This window comes from Rhipicephalus microplus, unplaced genomic scaffold (genome assembly GCF_043290135.1).
Source record: "Rhipicephalus microplus isolate Deutch F79 unplaced genomic scaffold, USDA_Rmic scaffold_13, whole genome shotgun sequence".
NCBI lineage: Eukaryota > Metazoa > Arthropoda > Arachnida > Ixodida > Ixodidae > Rhipicephalus > Rhipicephalus microplus.
In genome coordinates, this window is record NW_027464586.1 from 28,436,417 (window position 1) to 28,460,152 (window position 23,736).

General features: G+C 46.7%; 1 protein-coding gene across 4 annotated transcripts in view; it reads left to right on the forward strand.

Moving 5' to 3' along the window:
• Nucleotides 1-23,736, forward strand: part of LOC119165924 (ATP-binding cassette sub-family C member 2) — a 1,429,043-nt gene that overhangs the window by 1,200,917 nt on the left and 204,390 nt on the right. For all 4 annotated transcript variants that reach the window (XM_075882663.1, XM_075882666.1, XM_075882665.1 and 1 more), the window contains one exon: nucleotides 19,463-19,621. In XM_075882663.1, coding sequence (XP_075738778.1) covers nucleotides 19,463-19,621 — 159 coding nt within the window. The remainder of the gene's footprint in view (nucleotides 1-19,462; nucleotides 19,622-23,736) is intronic.

Sequence of the window (23,736 nt, forward strand, 5' to 3'; positions counted from 1 at the left end):
TTAAATTTGAAACAGATCACATTTGCTGGGAGTATGAGCCACGAGCCAGTAAACCATTGCTACCTTTTGATTCCTGCCATTCTAAATTGGTAAAGAGGTCTATTGCCACTACGTGCTTTACTAATGCCCTAAAGAAGTCTTGTCGCCACTTAATTTCAGAGAGCTTCAGTAAATAACTTGAACGCCTTAAGGCAGCAGCTTATCCATCACATCTGTTAATTTCTGTCGCAGAATCTATTTTAAAAAAGCTAAAGCATACCCAGGGCCGGCAATCGTTATCGGAGTGCGACAGAAATAAAAAGTGTACCGTTGTGCCGTATATGCATGGGATCGCACACAATTTGAAAAAGATAGGGAAGCATGCCAACGTCAGAGTGCTGTTCTCTGCGCCGATAAAGCTGTTGTCCATATGTGCGCAAGTGAATAAACCCGCAAGAGGGCCGCAGCTCTGCGCAGTAAATCATAAATTTAGCTACATACTTTGCGCGGAAAATGTAGTTTATTCGATCCCGCTGTCCTGTGGAAGGATATACGTGGGCCAAACAGGAAGGTGCGTAAACACAAGATTGAAGGAGCACGAGTACAACGTGAAAAATACTATTAGCGGCCACCTTGGCATCCATTGTAGGGATTGTGGGTGCACACCGCAGTTTCGCGACACTAAAATCCTAGCCAGGCACAAAGAAAGAAAAACTAGGGAGATAATGGAAGCGGCTGAAATTGCACGTCTGAAAGATCAATGTGTAAGTAGGGCATCTGTAACCCTCTCTCAAAAAGAGATGGACTTCTTATCTGTAGGATGAACACGTGTGCGGTGAGACAGTAGCGATATGGTGATGGTGACGCTTGTGCGAAATTTTTTGATATTGTGGTGGACACGTGTTTTTTGCCTGCCATGATATATATTTGTTCGCATTTCCTAATAAAGATCAGTTGTAAGTCAGCGCTCTGTCCTGTCTCTTCCTTTCTTCCTGCCGTTGTTTGCGCTGTGTCTTTAATTATGTTTTTTTCTTAACATGCCAGACGAATCACGCAGTAGCTTCTTGACCGAACTTCATGCCCTTTCCTCAATGGAATGCTCGTCGAGTGCCATCTTCTCGAGTTTCATCGCCAACACCTTAAGTGCTCAAGAATGCGCCAAGCTTCTTAATCGGCTCCAGCAATTCGCGAATTCATTCGCAGTTTCTCAGCTGCAATTGGGCCACACATCTACAATGTACCACTACATTGGCACCGGTTCGCACCAGCCATTGTGTCAAAGACCGTACCCTGTCTCTGCTGCAGAACGTCAAGTCATCAACGACTAGGTCGAAGAGATGCTACGTCTTTGAGTTATTGAATCATTGCACAGTCCTTGGGCATCTCCTGTCATTCTGGTTCGAAAGAAGGATGGATCGATTCAATTTTGCTTTGACTATAATGACGAATAACTAAAGTGATGTGAAGAGACGTCTACCTATTACCGCGCATCGGCCATGCACTTGACTGCCTCCAAGGAGCCGAAGTCTTCTCCTTCTTAGACTTACGATCTGGATACTGGCAGGTTTCTATGGCATAGGCTTATTGCCAGAAAGCTGCGTTCATTACACTAGGTCGGCTGTACGAATTTGAAGTGATGCTTCTTGGGCTTTGCAATCCTCCTGCAACTTAGAAGTGTGGCAGCTTGGGCTAGTTGGCGTGGCATGGCTATAGGTACAGCGCGAGTACAAAACGACGACACAGAGACAAGAGTGATTTAAAAGTGACTTAGTTCATGCCCTTCTTGTCTCTGTGTCATCGTTTTGTTCTCGCGCTATAACTATCGTCCTCCTGCCACGTTTGAACGACTCATGGACAACACGCTGCGGGGACTGAAGTGGTCTGTGTGTCTATGCTACCTCGACAACATTGTCGTTTTCTCTCCCGATTTTCTTACACATCTGCTTTGGATCCAACTGGTTCTGACGTGTTTCACCTATGCTGAGCTCCAACAGAACCGTAAAAAGGGTCGCTTCGCCGCGCGAGAGCTGTCCATCGTGTCCAAGGGTGGTGTTCTATCCGACTGTGCAAAACTTCGTGCAGTCGCTGAGTTCCTGAAGCCTACTACATTGAAAAAATAGGCAGCTCCATTGAACTATATATGCTTGTACTTCTGGTACTTCGTTCAAAATTTCGTGTCGATGATGCCACGACTGACTTATTACATACACGGTGACGCAAACTTTTCATCCTGGTCTTCTGACTGCGACGTTCCTTTTGCCATGCTTCGCAGACTGCTAACCTTTCCTCCCATTCTTCGGCATTTCGATGCAACAGCTGCAACGGAAGTTCACACAGACACTAGTGGGGCTGCTCTTAGCGCTGTTCTCGCCCAACACAAGCAGAGCTACTCGGAATACGTCGTCGCTTATGAGAGTCGCACGCTCACTAAAGCTGAGGCCAATTACAGCGTCACTGATAAAGAGTGCTTAGCGCTAATGTGGGTGCTTCGCAGGTTCAGCCCTTATTTCTACGCTTGCCCATTAGGCCTGGTAACGGACCACGATTCACTTTGTTGGCTCGCCACATTGAAAGATCCTTCTGGCCGCCTGGCTCGGTGGGCACTGCGAATCCAGGAGGACGACATTCGCGTCGTCTATCGCAGCGGACGCACGCTCTCTGACGGCGACTTCCTGTCCCATTCGCCTTTACCTCCCGACTAGGCCTGCGGAACCACTGGTACTAACTTCGTCACATCTCTCAAATTTGACTCCTTTGCCAGTGAACAAGACAAGGACCCGTGGATTGCTTCCCGTTTTGACAGTGTCTCTGGATCATCGACCACTGCGGTATCACAATCTCTCAGCCATCAAGCTGCTCATTTCGCCATTCGTGATCGGCTGCTACACTGACGTAACTACGCCCCTGAATTGAGCAAGTTGCTCTTGGTTGTCCTCCGCAGCTTGCGATCACAAATATGCGCCTTCTTTCACGATGATGGCCAATGTGGCCATGCCGGAGTTTTTAAAACTTACAAACGTATGCGCCGACGCATCTACAGGTGTGGAATGTATACTTTTTTTTCAAAAACTTGTTATGGGCTGCTCTGCATGTCAGCGCCGCATATCACCGCCTCCCCACTCGTCAGGTGCGCTTCAGCCACTTCCGTGCCCTTCCAAATCTTTCGATCAGATCAAAACTGATCTCTTTGGCTCTCTACTGATAATATCAGATGAAAATTGGTGGATTATAGTCGCTGTGAACAATTTAACATGCTACGCTGACAACCGCCCTTCCAAGTGCTACTGTGCAGGGCGTAGTGTCCTTCATCCTTCATCGCTTCATACTACGACGTGGAACACCTCGAAAACTACTAAGTGACCGAGGTCGAGTGTTTCTGTCGGAAGTCCTTACGGCTCTGCTTTCTGAATGCCATGTTGTTCATCGCAACACCGTGGCATACCGCGTGCAGACTAATGGGCTCACGGAGACATTTAACGACCCTCGGCAATATGCTCGCGATATATGTGACATCGCATCATACTAACTCGGATCGCAATCTTCCATTCATCATGTTCGCCTACGACACCGCGGCACAGTCTACCACTGGATTTTCACGTTTCTTTCTTCTTTATGAACGCGAACCTTCCTACACCATCGACACTCCCCTTGCATACCATCCTGACGCACCCGATTGCCCATTTGTGTGCGAAGCTGCCCGAAAAGCGGAAGTGTGCCGTGAACTCGCACGCACCTTTACCTTATAAGAACAGCAGCGCCAGAAATAAAACAACGCCGACTCTTCACGAAGCCACAGCTATTCCGCGGGATCACTTCTATGGCTGGCTGTTTCTTACCAAACCCCCACCCTTTCCTCAAAACTCGTGCCAGTGTACCAGGCCCTTAGTGCATTTTGGAGTAAACCTCTCCGGTGAATTTTCTCATTGAGCCACTATCCCCATCTGACGACACGCACTGGCGTGGACGTGCCATTGTCCACGTCGCCCGCTTTAAGCCATACAATAGCCCTCTGCCCCCCGACTCTTTGATCGTCAGGGTGGCTCTTTTTCGGCGGGGGCAAATTGTGAAGAAGAAAACGCATCTTTGGCAAGCAGCATCGCCCCCGCTTAGGTACTGGGTTCTGAGCTTCTCTCGCTCGCCTCCTGCTGATCGTCGCGGCCATTATCTGCCTGAACTTTGCTCTCTCCCGATCGTGTTTTCATCGTATAGCTGCTGTCGCAAATGCAGCTCTTTACAATTATATATATATATATATATATATATATATATATATATATATATATATATATATATAAAGGAAATGACTGTATACCAAACGGCTCGTTTTACCTTTTCCCGTGATTTGATACAATAATACTGAGATCTAACAGGCATTGCTTGGCATTATTGTCTGTTATATATGCTTGTATATATATATATATATATATATATATATATATATATATATATATATATATATATATATATATATATATTGTACCGGAGCGTAGGAGCACCAGCTCCATGCCAGCGTGGTGAAAGAAGACGTTGACGTCCATAAGTGGCTCGTGCTTGCCTGGTTCCTGCCTGTACCAGCTTGTTACGGCTCACGCTTCTCGAGCAATAACCTGTGTTTTTACGCACCTCGCTCGTTGCATATGGTCGAGGCGATGGGTAACGTCCTGGAGCTCTGCAGCCGTAAGCTACCAATCTCAGTCCACGATGACCGTGTGCGTCAATCCCCCACAAGCCTATTCCACGCTGCCGCCTGTCGTGTGCCCTGGTGTACTTCATCTGCGCGACCCAGCAGTATAGAACGGCACTGAATATCATGATGTCGAGGACTGGCTGGCAGAGTATGAGCGTGCCAGCGTGATTAAATGGTGGGATGACCCTGCGAAGCTGACTCACGTCACCTTCTACCTGACGGATTGGGCCAACCTATGGTTCACCAACCATTAAGCCGACATCCCCCCCTGGTCGGTTTTCAAAGAGGCCGTGACCTCGTTTGTCGGTCGTCCAGCCATGCGCAAGCTCTGCGCTGAACTGGGCCTGCGGCGAAGATTTCAGCAAAATGGTGAGAGCTTCATGAGCTACATTGTGGATGTAATCAGCCTCTGTAGACAAGTTGATGCGAGTATGCCGGAGGCTCACAGAATAAAGAATATATTGAAAGGCACTGTCGACGACGCCTTTCTTATGCTTGTGGCCAAAGACCCACAAAATGCCACTGCCGTGATTCAGCTATGTCAAAGTTTCGATGAGCTGCGCAAGCAGCGAATTTCTGCACGTCGAGCTAATGCGCAAGCAGCGGATATTCTCGGCTTTGGAGTGCAAAAACAGTGGCCCTGACTATAGCGTGTTAATGCGTGTTAACACTGGGAGGAAGCTGCTCGACAGCTCTCTCTTGTCGCCATCATCAACAAAACCCTCACAGCACTGGACCACTCACTTCGCCGTGCTATTCAGACGCAAGTTGCCGAGGCTCTCCCTTCATCCGCGTCCTAAATATGAGTTGCTGCACCGCTTACTTATGCAGAAGCCGTCCGCCGATCTCCTGCCGAACCACTACTCTCTTCTTACAGTCCTGCCACCAACTACTACAGCTCACCAGTTTCGGTTTATCCGGTAAATCAACCCTTTCCACCACCTCGATCACATGTAAACTCTTGGCGTACTCCGGATAACCGGCCCGTCTGCTACAACTCCTGTATTCCAGGACATGTCGCGCACTACTGTCGTCGCTGTGGATTCTATTTTAATGATGCTCAGCATTCCGGCAACACACCTCGGCAATCAGAATCGTACGCGCCACCTGATGCACCTGACCCCAGCTCACGTTGCCCATACTTCAGCCGAAGTCGATCTGCTTCACCCCGTCTTCGGTCTCCTTCCCCCTTGCTTTGCCGTTCCAACCACGCCCAGGAGGAAAACTAAAAGTCGCAGTTCTCGAGGCAAGAGCTCCGTAGGTTCGTGGGCTTGTGTTCCTATTTTCGGCGTTTCATTCGCAATTTTGCCTGTATAATTGCCCCACTTACTCAGCTTTTCTCTTGTAGCATGGACCTCTCTGGCTGGAAATCCCACTGCGATTACTCATTCACGGCGTTGTGCCGGCTACTCACGTCTCCGCCAATTCTCCGCCACTTCGATCCCAATGCACCCACTGAAATTCACACGGATGGAAGCGGTGTCAGCCTCGGTGCCATTCTCACTCAATTCAAGGATGGCTGCGACGAGTACGTTGTCGCCTATGCCAGCCGCACCCTAACGAACGCAGAGTTCAACTATTGCGTCACAAAAAAGGAGTGCTTGGCTATCATTGGACTATAGGAAAATATCGCACTTACCTTTACGGACGCCAGTTTGATGTTGTTACAGATCAGCATATCTTATGCTGGCTAGCGTCTATGAAAGGTCCTACTGGCCACCTCGCTCGTTAGGCTTTACGCCTTCAGGAATATGACTTCCGTGTTATTTATTGCTCAGGACGCAGACATCCAGACGCCGATGCACTATCTCGTTCTCCAGTGCCTCCTGACCTTGCCTTCTTAACAACTGCCATCTGCGATTCGTCATCGTTGAGCATCACCGACATGCCCTCCGAGCAGCGCAAGTAACCCTGAATACATTTTTTGCTCGACGTCCTCTCTAACACTTCGTCAGAAAAGACTTCATGCTCTCTCTCGACAAGCAAGACACTTTGCTGTACGTGAAGGCTTGTTGTGTCGCCGCAATTACGTGAAGAACGGCCCTAGGTGGCCCCTTGTCATCCCTCGTCATTTGCGCTCGGACATCTGCGCTGCCTTTCGCGATGACCCCCAGTGTGGCCACGCTGGAGTATTCAAGACTTACTCTCACCTTCGTCTAAGATACTACTGGTGCGGCATGTATCGGCACGTTCGCCAGTACGTTCGGCCACGCACCACGTGTCAACGACGCACGACGCCTTCTAACCGCACTGCTGGCCCTTTTTAACCCTTAACCTGCCCAGCGAGACCATTCGACTGCCTCGGCATTGATATATATGGTCCTCTACCCAACACACTTCGAGGCAACCAGTGGATTATCGTCGCCATCGATCATTCGACACGCTACGCTGAAACATCTGCATTGCCTGCTACCACTGCGAATGACGTTGCATCCTTTCTTCTTCATCATCTCATTTCACGACACGGTGCACCTCGTGAATTACTGAGTGACCATGGACGTGTATTTCTCTCGAACGCCGTCGACGAGCTGCTCAAGTCATGTCGCACTGTCCATCGGAAAACCTGAGCATACCATCCTCAAACCAATGGCATGACAGAACACTTTATTCGTACCCTTGGAGATATGCTTGCTATGTCCATACGACCACAGTAATTGCTATGCTACGACCACACTAATTGGGACCAAGTGCTCCCTTCTGTCACGTACGCGTACAACTCTGCGCCACAAACAACCACTGGCTTTTCACCTTTCTTCCTCCTGTATGGACGTAAGCCATCATGCTCCATGGACACTATTCTCCCTTACAGGCCTGATGTTTTCGAAGCGACACCTGTTTCCAAATCAGCTGCTTAGGCCGAAAAGTGTTGTCAACTCGCTTGCTCATTTACCGCACAAAACCGATGGCACCCAAAAACTGACCACGACGCCTCTGCGTCTAGTGTCCACTATAACTCAGGAATGCTGGTTTGGCTGTGGGTTCCATTTACCCCTCTCGGTCTTTCCTTGAAGCTTTCGTCGAAATACCATGGCCCCTACAATGTGGCGCGAGGAACATTTCCTGTCAACTATGAAGTTGAGCCCATCGATCCCCCTTCGGACCAACGCTGCCATGCCCGTGAAACATTACAAGTATCACGCCTCAAACCGTGCTATGACCCCCTTGTCGTGTCGTTTCCCTAGGCCACCCGGTTGGCTCCTATCTGCGCGGGGATTAATTGTACCGGAGCAAAGTAGCGCCAGCGTGAAAAAAGACGTTGACGTCTGCGTGTGGCTCATGCTTGCCGGGTTCCTGCCTGTACCAGCCAGGTGCGGCTAACGCTTCTCGAATAATAACCTGTTTTTTGCGCAACCTCTCTCGTTGCAATATATATATATATATATGTATATATATATATATATATATATATATATCTATATATATATATATATATAAATATATATATATATATATATATATATATATATATATATATATATATATATATATATATATATATATATATATATATATATATATATATAAAGTGGGAAAGTTCAGTGGGTCTGGTACGTATAAGAAAAGAAGCTGGTACACGTACGAGAAAGCAAGCGCAGTTCTTTTCGAGGTTTACGTTTCGGCCATGGCACAGATGAAGCGTAATTTTTTAAAGGAAGTGCTTGCTTTCTCGTACGTGTACCAGCTTCTTTTCATATATAGGCAGGCTTGGTGGTTGCGTGGCCGTAGCGTTGCAAGTAGTCAAGTAGATCCTCCGTGAGCGGTCACAAAGTGGTTAATTTCGACGTTTCGGCCTTGAGTCTGGCCTTCATAAGGATTGAGGGTACAGTTTGTTGGTGCTCAGCTTCATACAATCTTGAATCAGAGGTGAAAGAGAGAATACAAAAATGAAAGAAAAATGAAGAGAAAAGAAAGAGAGAAGAAAATAAAAAAAAGAAGAGAAAAAGGAGAATATACGGTGGACTCCCCCAGGTGCCCCCTTTGACTCTTCCTTCCTCTTCTTCCTCCATCTCTTCTTTTTTCTCCTTTTCAGTTCATGTTGTCTGCGGTCTGTGAATCCTTCCTTGTACTAACGCATTGTTCGCACCCGACGGCGCCTCCTGGCTCTATATGTTCGGTGGGGGGGGGGGGGAAAGGAGCATTTATGAGACGTTTAAGCCTTTAACTACTCCGCGCCCTGTCGACATCTCGTCGTAGAAAGAGGGGCGCCGCGTATTGCCGCAGAGGCTGGCCAGCGGGTGAAATGGCAATTTTTGCCTGCTTCGGGATTACGCGTGCAGTAGGGGCCTCCCGACTGTGCACAATGCTGCTGTCGGGCATGTCATGTTTGGCGAAATTCATTGGATAGTGGGGTAAAAACAGACACATACGGCAGGTGCACTTAGGAAGAGTAGTTGCACTTGAAATTATATTGAGTAGTCCAGTGCTCTTCGCAGCTGCTGTGTCATGCACTCAGTAATTTTTTGCACATTTCCGTTATTGTTTTCTAATGTTTAATTGCTGCAAGTGTACCCAAATTCTCATTTATTTCTATATCAAGGGTCTTAAATCGGTGGATAAGGTATGGCTCTCGTTGTTCACGTTCTCGGTTCGATTTAAATCCCGTCTAAGAGTGTTACTGATAGTATGTCGAAAGCATGGTCGGGAAAATTGAGATGTTTTGATCAGGGTAGATTTGGAGCTGATTTCGCATGAGCTCCGTGAATATTGAATGAATCCTAAATGGTGTTTCTGTTTGTTCGATGTACTGCATACTGCACAAGTTGCATTCGAGTAAGTATACCACATTAGAAGAATCTGTATTGCGGGGCCTTAATTTGAAAATATGCTTATGTTACCTTGACGACATCGACATATTTTCTTCAAGATTCGAACAACACTTGCAGCGCCTAGATGTAGTTCTGACAATTCTCGCAGCTTCTGGCCTTTAGCTGAACACCAAGAAGTGCCACTTTGCCAGCAAAAGTATTAAAGTACTCGGACATCTCGTCAGCAAAGATGAAATCTGGCCTGATCGCGACAAGAATACCGCCGTTCTTCACTTCCCGGTGCATCAAATGCGCCAAAGAGCTCCGAAGATTTCTTGGCCTTCCGTCCTACCTCCGGCGCTTTATACGAGACTTTGCCAGCACTGCTGCACCATTTCACCAACTAACTTCTCTGGGAGCGTCATAGGTACGGTCGTACAAATGCCAAATGGCTTTGGCACCTTAAAACGTGCCCTCACGACTGAGTCAGTGCTTCGTCATTTTGATAACACCGCACTCACTCTCCTCCATACTGATGCCAGCGGGCACGGCTTGGCGCTGTAGTTTTGCAATGAACAGAGCGTTATGGCGAACGTGTGATCGCTTACGCTGGTCGCACCCTCACAGCAGCACAGAAAAACTACACCATCACCGAGCAGGAGTGTCTCCCCGTTGTCTGGGTCATCCAGAAGTTTCGACCATGTCTTTACAACCGCCACTTTACCGTCGTCACTGACCACCACGCTTTGTGCTGGTTGTCGACGTTGAAGAATTTGTCTTGACGTCTCGGTCGCTGGATACTTCGTCTCGAATACGAGTTTGAAGTTACCTACAAATCCGGCAAGAAACACAACGATGCCGATGCCCTTAGCTGCTGTCCTTTACAATCCTCTTCAGGCACTCCTGGCCTGTCGCCAACTGTGAGTGAACCCATCAAAGTTACTCCGTCAGTTCAATCACTCGCCGCCGTCGACTTTCTTTCTACCTTCCGGAACGAGACGTTTGCATCCCGCCAACACCGCGACACTTACTGTCACTCTATACTGCCGCGCCTTGAAGGCTCCTCACATCCTCCCAACGCCCACGCCCATCGACAGCTGCGAAACTTCAAGACTGAAAACTCAATCTTTTACCGTTTTGTCTTCCACCCTGAAGGACAGCGCTGGGTTTCTGTTGCTCCTCGTTACCCAAGGGCGCATATTTTGGACGAGTTTCACGATGACTCCAAGGCTTGTCATCTCGGTTTTCAAAAAAACCTATGAACGCACCCGCAGTCTTTTTGCCTGGCCTGGGTCTTCCAACTGCGTAGCGCGATATGTTGCGTCATGCTCGTTTCTGCCAACGCCGCTAGCGACCCCCTTCCTCCCTAGCCGGTCTTCTACAACCTCTCCCATGCCCTGACGCTCCCTTTGATATCATTGGTATTGACCCCTACGGACCACTACCAATATCAGCTAGCGGCAAGCGCTGGATTGTCACAGCAGTTGACCACCTAAAATGTAGGCCGAAACAGCTGCACTTCCTTCGGGGTGAGCAGAGGACATTGCCACATTTTTTCTGGAGGCAATCTTTCTAAGACATTGTCCACCACGCATTCTATTGAGCGAACGCGGCAGGCCGTTTCTCTCGAAACTACTCGAACAAGTCCTCGACGCATGTAATACGATTCTTAAGACGACATCCAGCTACCATCCCCAGACTAACGGCCTCACAGAGCGCTTCCATCGAACTTTGACCGACATATCAATGTATATCAACGCCGACCTTACCAACTGGGCTACCATCCTACCATTCGTGACTTTTGCGTACAATACCGCTACGCAGCGCACCACGGGCTATTCCCGATTCTTTTTCGTCTATGGCCGTCAACCGACATCTCCGCTCCTTTACTCCTGTTTTGACGTCCCTGTTAACTCGTCATCTTCATCTAGGGAGCACTTAATCTCTCTCCCTGCCGATTGTCGCCGACGCGCCCGCCTCAATATAGAGGCAAGCCAAGAGCGGAAGACTCGCTGTGATGGCGTCCAACGAGTAGTTCACTTCAATACTTGTGATGAAGTACTGTTGTGGACCCCAACTCGGGTTCCCGGCATGTGTGATAAATTTTACTCACGATTCATAGGCCCCTACGCTATAGTAGGGCAGACGTTTCCAGTTAACTATCGAGTAACCCCTCTTGTCATGCCTTCCAACGGCCGTTTTCGTAGTACGGAGGTTCTTCACGTGTCACTCTTAAAGCCATTCGTGTGACGTACACCACCGTCATAAACAGCGGCCAAATTGGCCACTTCTGCGCGAGGGGTATAGTAGTGCAAGCACAAAACAAACAACGTTTGACCCTCATCTTCTTCATCTGTATAAAATCATCATCACGCAAAGTGTCGTCTTCGTTCGAAGCGTCAATCAGGCGATTCTGCCTATTAAACGCCGTCGAGAAACCAACGCTGCTACTGTCTTACAATATTATTACGGCTATTGAAATCTTGGCAGATCCCACGTACAGTGAAAATGAATGATATCCAAGGCACGACTGAGAAAGATTGCTATGCCATACATGACTTCCATGTCATTATTACCACGTTTCTGCCTTGAACTTGTGTTCGTCGTCCATTGACGTTACCTAACACAAATTAGGTATATTTGAAGTTCGCAGAACAGACTACGTGCGCTATGAGCTAAGCATGTAGTCGTGCTTTACATGACAAACATGTCGCGATCATCATATTTGGACGTGTCATTGACCTTGCTTGTCAATGCACGTCACGTACCACCAAATTTGGTACATCTATGGCTAGCAAAACGGCCGCGATTGTGCTATGAGCGTAGCAATCAGTCGTGTTATACATGACACACATGATATGATTATCATGTTTGAACAAGTCATTTACCTTTGTCATCCATTCATGGCACGTAATACCAAATTTAATATACTTGAAACTAGTGAAACTTCTGGAATTGGATCACGACTTCGGTATGTAGTCATGTGCTTACATGACACGCATGACATGGGTATCATGTTTGCATCAGGCATATAGCTTCATCATTCATTCACGTCACGTAACATAAAATTTGGTAAGAGTGAGCTTGCGAAATGGCCGTGAGCGCGCTACCACCGTAACGTACAGTCATGTTCTTATATGGCATGCATATTGTGATTATCACGTTTGGACGCGTCACCACTTACCATTGTCATCTATTTACATCACGTTATATCAAATCGGGCATATGTAAAGCTAGCAAAACGGCTGCGAGCACGCAATTAGCGTAGCTTGTAATCACGTCTCACATGAAACGCATATCAAGATTTTCATATTTCAGCCTGTCATTTACCTTTGTTGTCCCTTCATGTCACGTGCTGCCAAATTTGGTATATTTGGAGCTAGCGAAACGTCCGTGAGTGCACTATGAGCGTAGCTTGTAGCCATGATTTACATGACATGCTTATCATGATTATCATGTTTGGGCGTGTCATTTACCCTCATCGTCTCTTCACGCCATGCAGTACCAAATTTGGTACACTTGGAGCTAGCGAAACGGCCGCGAGCACGCTAGCGGCGTGGCATGTGGTCATGTTTTGCATTCAGCGCATATCATGATATTTATGTTTGCACCAGTCGTATACATTCGTTTTCTATTTACGCCGTGTATTACCAAACTTCCTACGTGTGAAGCTAGTGCTATGACCAGGAGCGCACCATGATACTGGCGTGTAGTCATGACTTCCTTCACTATCGTGTCATGATTTCTACGTTAGGGTTTGTCGCCAATGTTCACCATGCAGCCACGTCATACCATACCAGTATTGCAATATGTCATATGAAAGAAACCACCGCAAAAGTAGCAAGCCATTCAATGTAAATCATGACATTCATGACATATATGTTTTGATTTTCATGTTATGACTAGTGAATTAGATTTGTCATACAGTGATGTTATTCCATACCGATTTTTGTAATAATACCTTTATGCTGCTTGCTACGTGATCGCGATGACGGTTTGGGTGCCATCGCGCCATGCAGTGAGCGCGTACCTTTTAAAGCTCTCGCCAGCGCTGTTAGAGTTAGCGAAGCCGATTGCACTCGCGAATGGCGACGTCAACTCTGACGAGGTGCGAGCCAGGCAAGCCGAACGCAATCGTAGGCATTGGAAGACCAGTGGCACCGACGAGGTCCGAGTCAATAACACCGATCGCGTCCTAGAATGCTGTTGGCGCGCGGGTAACACCGACAAGACGCGAGCCAATAAAATTAACGCAAGCGTCTTCAACGTGTCCCACCTCCAGTGTCTGCGTTTGCAACAAAGCTTTGCTCAAGTAGACGCCACACCGAGTTTCGCTTCAAACTGTTCTCACAGCACTCGCGTCGACGCCCGTTTCAACTGGGTCAACGTCGTACGCACCACTTCTGCTTCGCATCCTATCAAGGTTCTCTTCGGGATGAGAGTCTATAGTTTTTGTTTCCTGCTCTCGCTCTGTAGCTGGCTCAGTGGTGGCTCTGTGGCTGGCTCAGTGGTGTGCCCGAATGGTGGGTAGGCATTTGAAAGGATGCCAAGTTAAACATGCCAAAACATATGTGTGTCGCACCACAAGGATGGTTGGTCCGGGTCGCGTGACACCTTTGAGCAAAAGAGGTGGCGTTCCCGAGGAGCTCGTTGATGCTTCTTTTTTTTCGCTGGCTTCTGTCGGGTCAGTCTAGCGCCTCGCATTCATCTTGCAGTTTGAGTGCGGTGGCGCGCACTTTTTTGAGCACTGTTTTCTGAGAATGTGTGCCTTCACTTTTTTCCATAAGAGTTATTAGTAACGCGTGTGGTGTGTCGTTCTTTGCGCCCATCTTCTCGTTTTTTTGCGCTATTTATGAATGGGATCTGACACATTCATAGAGTAGCGCAGCAACAAGTCCTTCTGCAAGTACGTCTACAATGTACTTACCAATCACATAGTTGCCGTATAGGTAAATGAAGTCAAAGCACGCACGCAGTACCTCCAACGAGTTGTGCCGCAAGGGTCAATTCTGTCACCGACACTCTTTTGCCTCGCTCTCAGTGCTCAGTAAAGTGATCTCAGATCTGTACCAGACCTTTATTTTACATCACCTTCTGGACGGGAAAAGGTTCTCTACCAAAAATACAGCACACGCTACAGCCGGCTATTGACACTACTGCTCCATACCTTGAATAAAGAGGGCTCACTCTATCGAGGGCCAAATCCAGCACTAACCTCGTCACAAATCAGAAGCTTCCAAACGCTCATGAATTGCGGTATCTTGTTACACACTATATACAGTGTGATTCCCCACCAGGCAAGTCCTTTACAAAAGTTCCAAGTTTCTGGTTGCAAGATGACAGCAAGTCGTAGGAGTGGCTTCGACATGCAACAGTTTAAACAAGTTCAGAATCTTTCGAATTGCACGAGGCGCAAGTTGAGAGACGTCAAAAAGCACTAACTTCAGCGCATTACCGGGCCCTTAGCCATTCTTCATGTAATTTATCAATATCCATATACTGAAAAACGAAAGCCCAATATCCAAGCTCGACACCCTGCTGAGTAAGATGTTTCGCACTATATTAGATACACCTCAATAAGCCAAATCTGATAGGGCTTGAGGAATGGCTATCCTTCCTAATTTCGACGAGTTAGCCCAAATTGTTGGGGCGCTTTCAACCCGTGTTAGTCACTTGCGCATCGGGGCACGCACGTGGCTTGCGAATGGGCCACATTAAGGTTTAACCGCTGAGCGAGAGGGGCGTTCTAGTTGGGTGAAATCATGATCGTCATCATTATAGTTAACACTGTAGCGCGAACAGTGCCTAACTGCGGTGAAGTTAGGTGGCCAGACAGAAGATATTCGGAACTATTTTTGGTGTTTGGCGCCTGACGTGATAGTTGTTTTCTAACTAGGGTCAGCGGCAAGTGGAAACCACGGGCGGTGTCCCCTGGGACCCTAGGATGAGGTCAGCATTGGCGAAGCCGCCTTCGCGTTGCCTTGTATTGCTTATTTTCATCTGGCGTACTAGAATATTCTATAAGATTGCTTTAGACTGTCACTAGTGATTCGGCTGACAATATCTTGCCTCTAAAAGTAATTGAATAAGTGTATACAGTGTTCGATTTGTCCGACAGAATCGTCTTCGTGCGTTCCGAGAGCGGCACTCTCATAGCAAGATCCGACACTGGCTACCCAACGTGAAGCTCTTGGAGCATCAGACGAGAGTTTTCGTGGGTCGGAGCAGCCTGCGTTTATTGAGAGACCCAATCCTAAGTACACTCTACACAATCACACCCTGCTTCGCGAATTGGGTTACCATACATAACTCCACCTGTCGCCAATGAAGGAACCCCGCGGGTTCTCATGAATGATCAGATCACCGTCAAACCTGTACCGTGGCACGTGGATCGAGATACCCATACAGGACAAAGTCTAGCATGAGTTCAACGTCTACAAGAAGCCACAGGAGAGTGGATTCTGTACACGGATTGATCTTTGTCTCAGACTGGCGAGGGATTTCGAACGGGAGTAGCTTTCGACACACTAGCACTACCCTAGGACTTCCACTCTAACTTGGCAGAAATCATGGCCATAGTGCAGGCAGCTACCATGTTCGACCCAAATGTACATTGTATATTAACACGCACAGATAGTCAAGCAACCTGTCAAGCCCTCGCGACAGGTGATATTTCAGACACGCAATACTACAGCCTAAAAACGAAGAACTTCGAAGCTCACCTTTACTTATGTGTTCTAACACGATGAATGCCTGGTCACTCGCGCATCAGAGGGAATTAAGTGATGTCCCACGCAAGAGAAGGGCATAATTAGCATCGGGCTCTCCCCTATAATGACCAGGTTATTTGAAGCGAATGAAATTACTTATTATAGTCCAGTTAGGCAGGCGTAAACAATTAGACGCAGTGCGTACTCCGATCCACCTCACTCTATGACGAAACGCGAGGCAGCCCTGGTGAGACGTGTCAAGCTCACTGTTTAATGACACACCTCATTCAGTACTGCATACACTTTAATACTGCTCTCCTGCCTACGTAGTCTACGTTGGATTCACGGTAATGTTCACGTTGTGGGTGATTGTATAAGTGATCGTACAGACATGGGCAAGAGCCTCACATGACTACCAACTCATGACCTCGAATGAGTGGCTGATGGACTCCTCCCCAGACATTATGCAGGCACGTCTGGAGCATTTTAAGCATCTAGGCTAGTTTAATGGCTATACCTTGCTTTTTATAAACAGATTGGGGTTCTTACACACTTTTCCTATAAACTATTTAATACCACATTGGGTTTCCCTTATATTTATTGTTTTCTCTCTCTTTCTCTTTCGAGCGGCTTCGGCTGCAATGTCTGCAACTGCCTCTTGCCATAAGTTTCAGCTTCTTGCTCTCTCTCTCTCTCTCTCTCTCTCTCTCTCTCTCTGTGCTCACCCACCTCTTCCAAACGGTACCTTTCCCACCTCGTCGCTGTAGGCCAGGATATGTTGTCAAGGCAATGCTTTTGCATCGTAAGTCTTCGAATCGTATGTGCATGAGTTCGAATCTCACTTCGGCAGGAAATATTTTTTTTTATGCCAAGAATATATGTTTGTGTGTTTCTCTCTCCTTCTGTACTCTTTCTCTCACCTGTCAGAGGCAGAGATTGGGTGTACCTCACCGAATAAATTGGCGTACGCCTCCAAGGAGCGAAGAACAAGAGGAAGTAGAAGGTGATGCCACTACATGATCATAACAAAGAATCTTTATGTAATCACTTTTGCTTAGAAACTATTAGTTTTTGGCCTATCGCCCAAAGTGAGCACGACTCTTCACAAAAGCTATGATCATCATCTACGTCATAATTACCAACTTTCTATCTACGACGCAGAGGCAAACCTCGACCCTCTGGTCTGAAGAAAAATGTTATGTGCACGCGGCTTTTGCTTTATACTCTACTTCCTAAGGTGCTTATCGGTAGTGGAGACATTGTCACTATGTAACTACACCTGGTCAAAACGAGGCATCTCTTTCTTCTGCTCTTTAGCGGTAGAGCTACCTGCCCTTGTGCTATCCTTCTCAGCCATGCGAAAAAAAAAACATACTCATGAGCGTAGCTTCAATCGACAGTGTACATGCTAGAGAATAAAACCAGATACCACCTTCTGCAAACCATGTGGAAAATAGCACAATTGCATGGGTCTGGTTAATTTTCTGCACCTTTGGACCATAAGAAACAGTAACATTTATACTTTGCTTTCATACAATTAGGTCATGCACGCGTTTGTTTAGAAATCGCTGGCCTTTGTGAACATGATTCTGCTTTCATTTACGACTTTGTAAGTTTACAGTGCGTTTTTTCTGCCCATTTATGGAGCCTCAACCTTTTTTGCATGCTTATTTTCGGCTCGCAAATAACTGTTAGTACCTAAAAATACGGCTTCGAGTCATCACCTTGACGTCACCATGACATCAGGTACGTCAACCGTGGAGGCAACGCATAAATTTGAAGGTACAAGGTACAAAAAGCTTCAAAATTGGGACTGTTGCATCAATTTGGGCGAAAAAAAGGAAAATGCCTGTCGCCCACGAAGGCATAAAGGGTACTGGAAATCGCTGGCTTCGGTTATTTTGTAAGGCAATAAGACTTCACACAGTGTTTAAACTCTGCAAGGTCATAAGCAGGGACATGCACCATGGAGATAACATGCAATCTTTCCTGTTCTGTCACCGAATAGCCTAGGTGACTTAATAAACTGTGGTCTTGATTTACGGTCAGGTATATCGTTATATCACAGCTATCTTTTTGTCTGTGCATGAAATCGGCGTTTTTCTAAAGCACTTCTTCCTTCACTGTTTATTATTTAGTTATTTATTTATTTATTTTAGTACATATAGGGCCCGAATGTGTTACAGAAGGTAGTGTGTAAGATTTTACAATGTAACAAGAAAACAAGAACGGAAATAATAAAGAAAAGCTGCGAAGAGCATTCAAGAGCATCCTCAAAAGCAGTGACATCGGTCAGTTGGTCTATAGAGGAGGGTAGGTGTGTTACGCTTCTTTTTCACAGAACTGATTCTGAAGATAATATTGATATAAATAACCATATTTGCAATAAAAGGTGTTCGAGTTTTATGCGCCAAAAACGTGATGTGAGTAGGAAGCGTGCCGCAGTGGAAGCATTTCTGTACTCGACACTAGGATGACGGGCCGCTAACATTTCCGCCTCGGAGTTGCATCGTGACCACGGTGCCACTTCCACGGCAATATTGAAGGCGTACAAGCAATATGAAAACAGATCTGAACTTCTCGCTACATTTGCTTTGTAAGTTATTTGCTTCGTATTCGACACCAGCAAAAGAACAGTAGTCCTAGATTTTCAAAAATTGCAGTCACTGAAGCCTTCAAGTTTCTCGACCGTACTAATGGTCCTTTGTTTGTAAGTAGATGGACGCAAATAATAGCGTTCTTACTTTCTTATTTGCGTAAATGTCTTTCTTATTTGCGTAAAATTCAAGTGCGACCACTGCTAAGCAGAAAAGCTTGACACACTGCTTGACGTATACAAGGTAGGTCATTCAATATCATGAAAATTAAGAGCTTCAGTTATCCCATTGATTTATGTATGGGGTTTAACCTCACTAAACAACCATATGATTATGAGACACCGTATTGGAGGGCTCTGCAAATCTCGAGCACCTGAGTTCTTTTTAGTGCACCTAAATCTAAGCACACTGGCCTTCAGCATTTTCGCCTCGATCGAAAATGCAGCCATGTTCAGATCCCGTGACCTGCGGGTCAGTAGTAGAGTACCACCGTGGTGGGGCTCAGTTAAGCAAATTGACGATTTATTTGAAATAGGAACGAGCTTCGAAATAATTATTCCTGGAGCACCGTTTCTGTCATGTCTTCTTTGTACCCGATTTATTTTGCGCTCCTCATATGCGACAAGGGTCGATATTTTTTCTATATCTACGGTCAATATTTTTCTTCCTTCCTTCTCTTCAATCATTCAAATACAGGCGAGAAAATTTCCCTCTGTTTCACCTAGGGTTTTAATGCCATTTCAGGTTGGTGTTGTAGGTCGAACTGGAGCCGGGAAATCGTCCCTGGTACTTGCCTTACTGCGAGTGCTGAAAAGCACCGGCGGGCGGATCCTAATCGACGGCGTGGACATCGCATCGGTGCCTCTCAACAGACTACGTACAGCTATTACAGTCATTCCTCAGGTCTGCGTATGAGTATTACCATCAGTGATGTGCCAGAATAGCAGAATATATATGTTCACTAACTTTCGTTGATACCTAAAGTGGTAAATTCACCAAAGAGCATAGCGAGAGTGGAAATGGCACAGAGCTTCAGCTAAGTTGACAACTTTCATAACAAGTGCAGAATTTTACGGCTGCGGCACCCTTCATAACGAAATTGGAAATAAGTGGGAGTAAATTTATATATCTCGAAGAAAGGTCCTCATCTGCAACTTCGGGATCTATAAAGTAGGTACGTTCAAGAATATCTAGGTTAAATTTACAGTACCTCAATGCAAATCTTGTGGGGTTCAGGACAATTGGACACCACCCATTTGAAGCTCGAGGCCTGGTTGTAAATAATAAACACTCTGGGAAGCCAACTGGTGCGTAGTTTAACACTGTATTTTAGCATAAGGCTTTTGCTACATAGACTTGGGAGTTGTTCTTGATTAGGGCGTTTTTTGTCAGATATGATTTTTATCCCGTTGCTCATTTAGTTACCGAAGCCCACCACTATTTGTGGCAATAGATGGCGCTGCTTGCACATGTGCCCAAAGCTTTATTATGCAAGCAACATGCTGGAGGGGGTATAGGTATGGCTGCTAGATTGAAAAATTAAGAGTGCGGCAAATCACATTCTCCGAAATCGGCGTGAATCGCGCGGTTGCTGCTACTCCCGCTTTTGTGCCACCCCAAGTCGGGTCGCACCACGGTTGATTAGAGCAAGAAAATAGTGCTCTTTTCTTTTGGGCTTTTTTCAGGAGTCACCAACTATTAGTATAGATTATTGGCAGTCCGCTCATATACACTCTTCTGTAAATGTGATATTTTTTTCAGAAACAAGTTTATTTAATTAAATCGTTTACGGCTTTCAACACCATTCAGACCCACACGGCTATAGTTGTAGCAGACGTTGACATCGTTTAAAATTGTATGAAATGCAGTGGCTTCACGGCATTCTTATATGTTTCACGCATCCACGTTTTTCTGTATACTTTTTCTTGCAAGGCCACGTGGCTGGAAAAAAATAGCCACCCGCTCAAAATTGGTTAGGTGGAGCATTTCTAGCCTATGCCTTGCCAACAGCTAAAGAAGTCTTGCCCCTACATGGTGCACCACAGCTTTGCTCTAGAAGTGGAGTGTCTGACAAAAGCTCGTCACCCCCTGCATTTTCTCGTTTCGGTGGCGAAGAAGCTGGTCACTGTCATTAAAAAGCCGACAAACCGCAGAAGCGCGACAGTTTCAGAAAGAGCCAGCCTGCCGTAATATCCTACGTGCAAGACATCTCGCACAAGCTATCAAAGATTGCTTATGCTGCAAACGTTCTGGTGTTTTTTTGAACTGGGATGATGATGAAAACATTGTATTATGAAAATTATAAGAAAAAATGGGGGACCCTTAAGCTTCGCCTTTAAAAGTTGAACGCGAAAGTGAAATCCGGTTCTAGCGCACCCGTCGACCGCTAAGTGCATACTTATTCATTTGTTTTGATACGTACACGCGCACGCGCACAAATACGCACACAGTAGATTGGACCAACGCGCACTTTTGTCGCCAAATGGGCTTGTTTTCGTCGTGACACCTGTCAGACAAAATGCGTTAAAGGGTCCCTGAAACACTTTTTCAAGTGAACATGGAATGAATTCAGTAGAAGAGCTTATTGCCTCACGAATTCAACAACACAAAATTTCTAGGAATCTGTCCAGAGCGAATGGAGTTGCAAAGGTTGGTTGCATGCTCCAATTGCATTATCTATTCCGTCATTCTGGCGAAAGTGCTAGAGGCTAAGCAGAGAGGGTTGGAAGGGCAAAGAAACTACAGCGCTTCGTGACCTAGGCACTTTTTTTCGAATGCGCGGCTTTTTCAGTGTGATCGCGTGGGCACGCGTGGACAACAGCCTTCCGCGCATGTCTCAGTAACTTTATTTTTTGGTCACAGACGCACAGACGATTTTTCGCTCACAACTAATGGGGCCGACGCTGGCGGCGGGTTTTATGCGACACGCGCTCTTCAACGCTATCGTGTTAAAACCGGAGGCATCCCTATACGAGGACTATGCGGCAGCCTGGGCTCTGAGAATGAGGGCCCACCTGACCTCGGCGACGCCGTCGCAAAGGGTGCCTTTCCACTGTTCTGGGGTACGGGTGGACCTAAGGATAGTAGGAACGCAAGGGAAGTAAGCGGCGGAGCACTCTACGGTAACGTGAAAAGTTGTGGGGATAGCGCCACAGCCTGGACAGGCATTAGTATAACGAGTCCGGCAAATTTTATTCTGGAAGTGGAGGTTCGGAAAAATTCCGGTATGCAGTTGGCAAAGTGCTACAGCCTCCTCGTGTATGAAGGAGTCTGGTGAGATTTGGTATTGCTGTCGTTGCCGTGGTGTTGTGTAATGTTGCCTTAATGTTGCCGTAATGTAATGGTGTGTGACGTCGTGATATGTGAGAAGTGAGAAACCTTTCTCTGTGCTTTGCGCCTCAATGCACGGAACCGCTCAGAAGGTGAGTTCTTGGGTAACCGCATGAGCGCGTTCATTACTCGACAATGAGGCATGACCAGGAATCCAGAGCAGGTGTATATTGTGTCTGTTGAGTGAAGCAGCTTTGGATGAGCGTAAGAGAATAGAATGGGATATTTCAAGAATGTCGCGACCTGTTAGAAAAGCCCGACATGCCGCTTGTAAAGCTTTTAGTATGTAGCATGCTTCCGCAGAGAGGCACAAGGTGCGTTGAATTGCCAAGCTAACCAGCAGGTTGTCAACCGAATTGGTGGCTGAAGATAAGGAAGTGCTTGAGGCATTATTTACGATCTCATGAGTGCCTCTAACCTCCACCAGTGTGTGTCCGTTTGTAGTGCGAGCCGCGTCCGTGTTGTAGACCCTATTCTCCTTAACGTCAGTGAGAGTGCAATTCAGGTATCTCATTGAAGCCCGTCGATGACCGATGTCAGCTCAAGATGAACGTTGCGTGGCAGGGGATGTACTCGAAGCGCTCAAGCTATTTCGAGTGGCGGAAAAGAGTCCTGCATTTTCGGAAGTTCAGGAGGGACTGGGTGACCTAGGTGGTGGGGTACGTGACTACCCGCTGGTGTGAGATTAAGGCGTTGACTTTTACTAATCCACTGACCCTCGGGTACTTCATTGAGGGTATTGTGCACTCCTAGTGACAAAAGGCGCTGCTCAGAAGTATAGTGCGGAAGACCAAGAGCAACCTCGATGGCTTTACGGAAGATTTTGTCTACTCGTTCATAGTGTCCTTGCATTAGCCTGTGAAATGGAAGGTGATAACTGAAGTGACTTATAATGCACGCATATATAGTCGAATCAGGTCCCACTCCCCAGGTCCTGAGCGTCTATTACTTACGCGTAGTAATATTGCGCTGGTCAGCTCCGTCTGGCGGGAGAGTGTTGAGATGGTGGAACGTGCCCTGCCATCTGCTTCAACATAAAGTCCAAGGATGCGTGCTCGCTCTATCTGTGGCTAGGTGTGTCTTCAACGAGTACATTGATGTGGGGTGGCGTATTTCTACTGCGGCCGCGAAAAAAGGAGCTCAGACTTCTTTTCATCAACAGTGAATCTACTTCGTACAGCATAGTCTGACACGACCTCTACCGCTTGTTGAAGCCAGTCTTGAATTTCACCGTCGGAACTCCGAAATGTCCACACCGTGCTATTGTCTACATAGGTGGCATGAAACAGGTCTTATATTCAGTCAAGTTACTTAGGGTGACCTGACATAGCAATAATAAATAATGCTAGTGAAATCACAGCTCTTTGAGGGGTGCCTCTGCCTGGAAGGTGAATGATACTTGAGTGATGCGAGCCTAAACCAATTATACGGTACGATTATGAAGAAAGGCTCTGACATAGTTATAAACATGAATTTTGCGGCGTGATTCAGCTAGGTTGCTGAGATTAAGGCCATGCTCCACATTGTCCAAGGCCGAATTAAGGTTTAGCGCAAGCAAAGTGTAGGTTTGGACACCCCGCGATGGACCTAAAACCTGCTCCATTAACTGGAGTAACAATCTTGCTTCGATAAGTGCAAGCGAAAGCTTAAGTGCGTATGCGAGAAGAACTGGCTCTCGAGAAATGGCT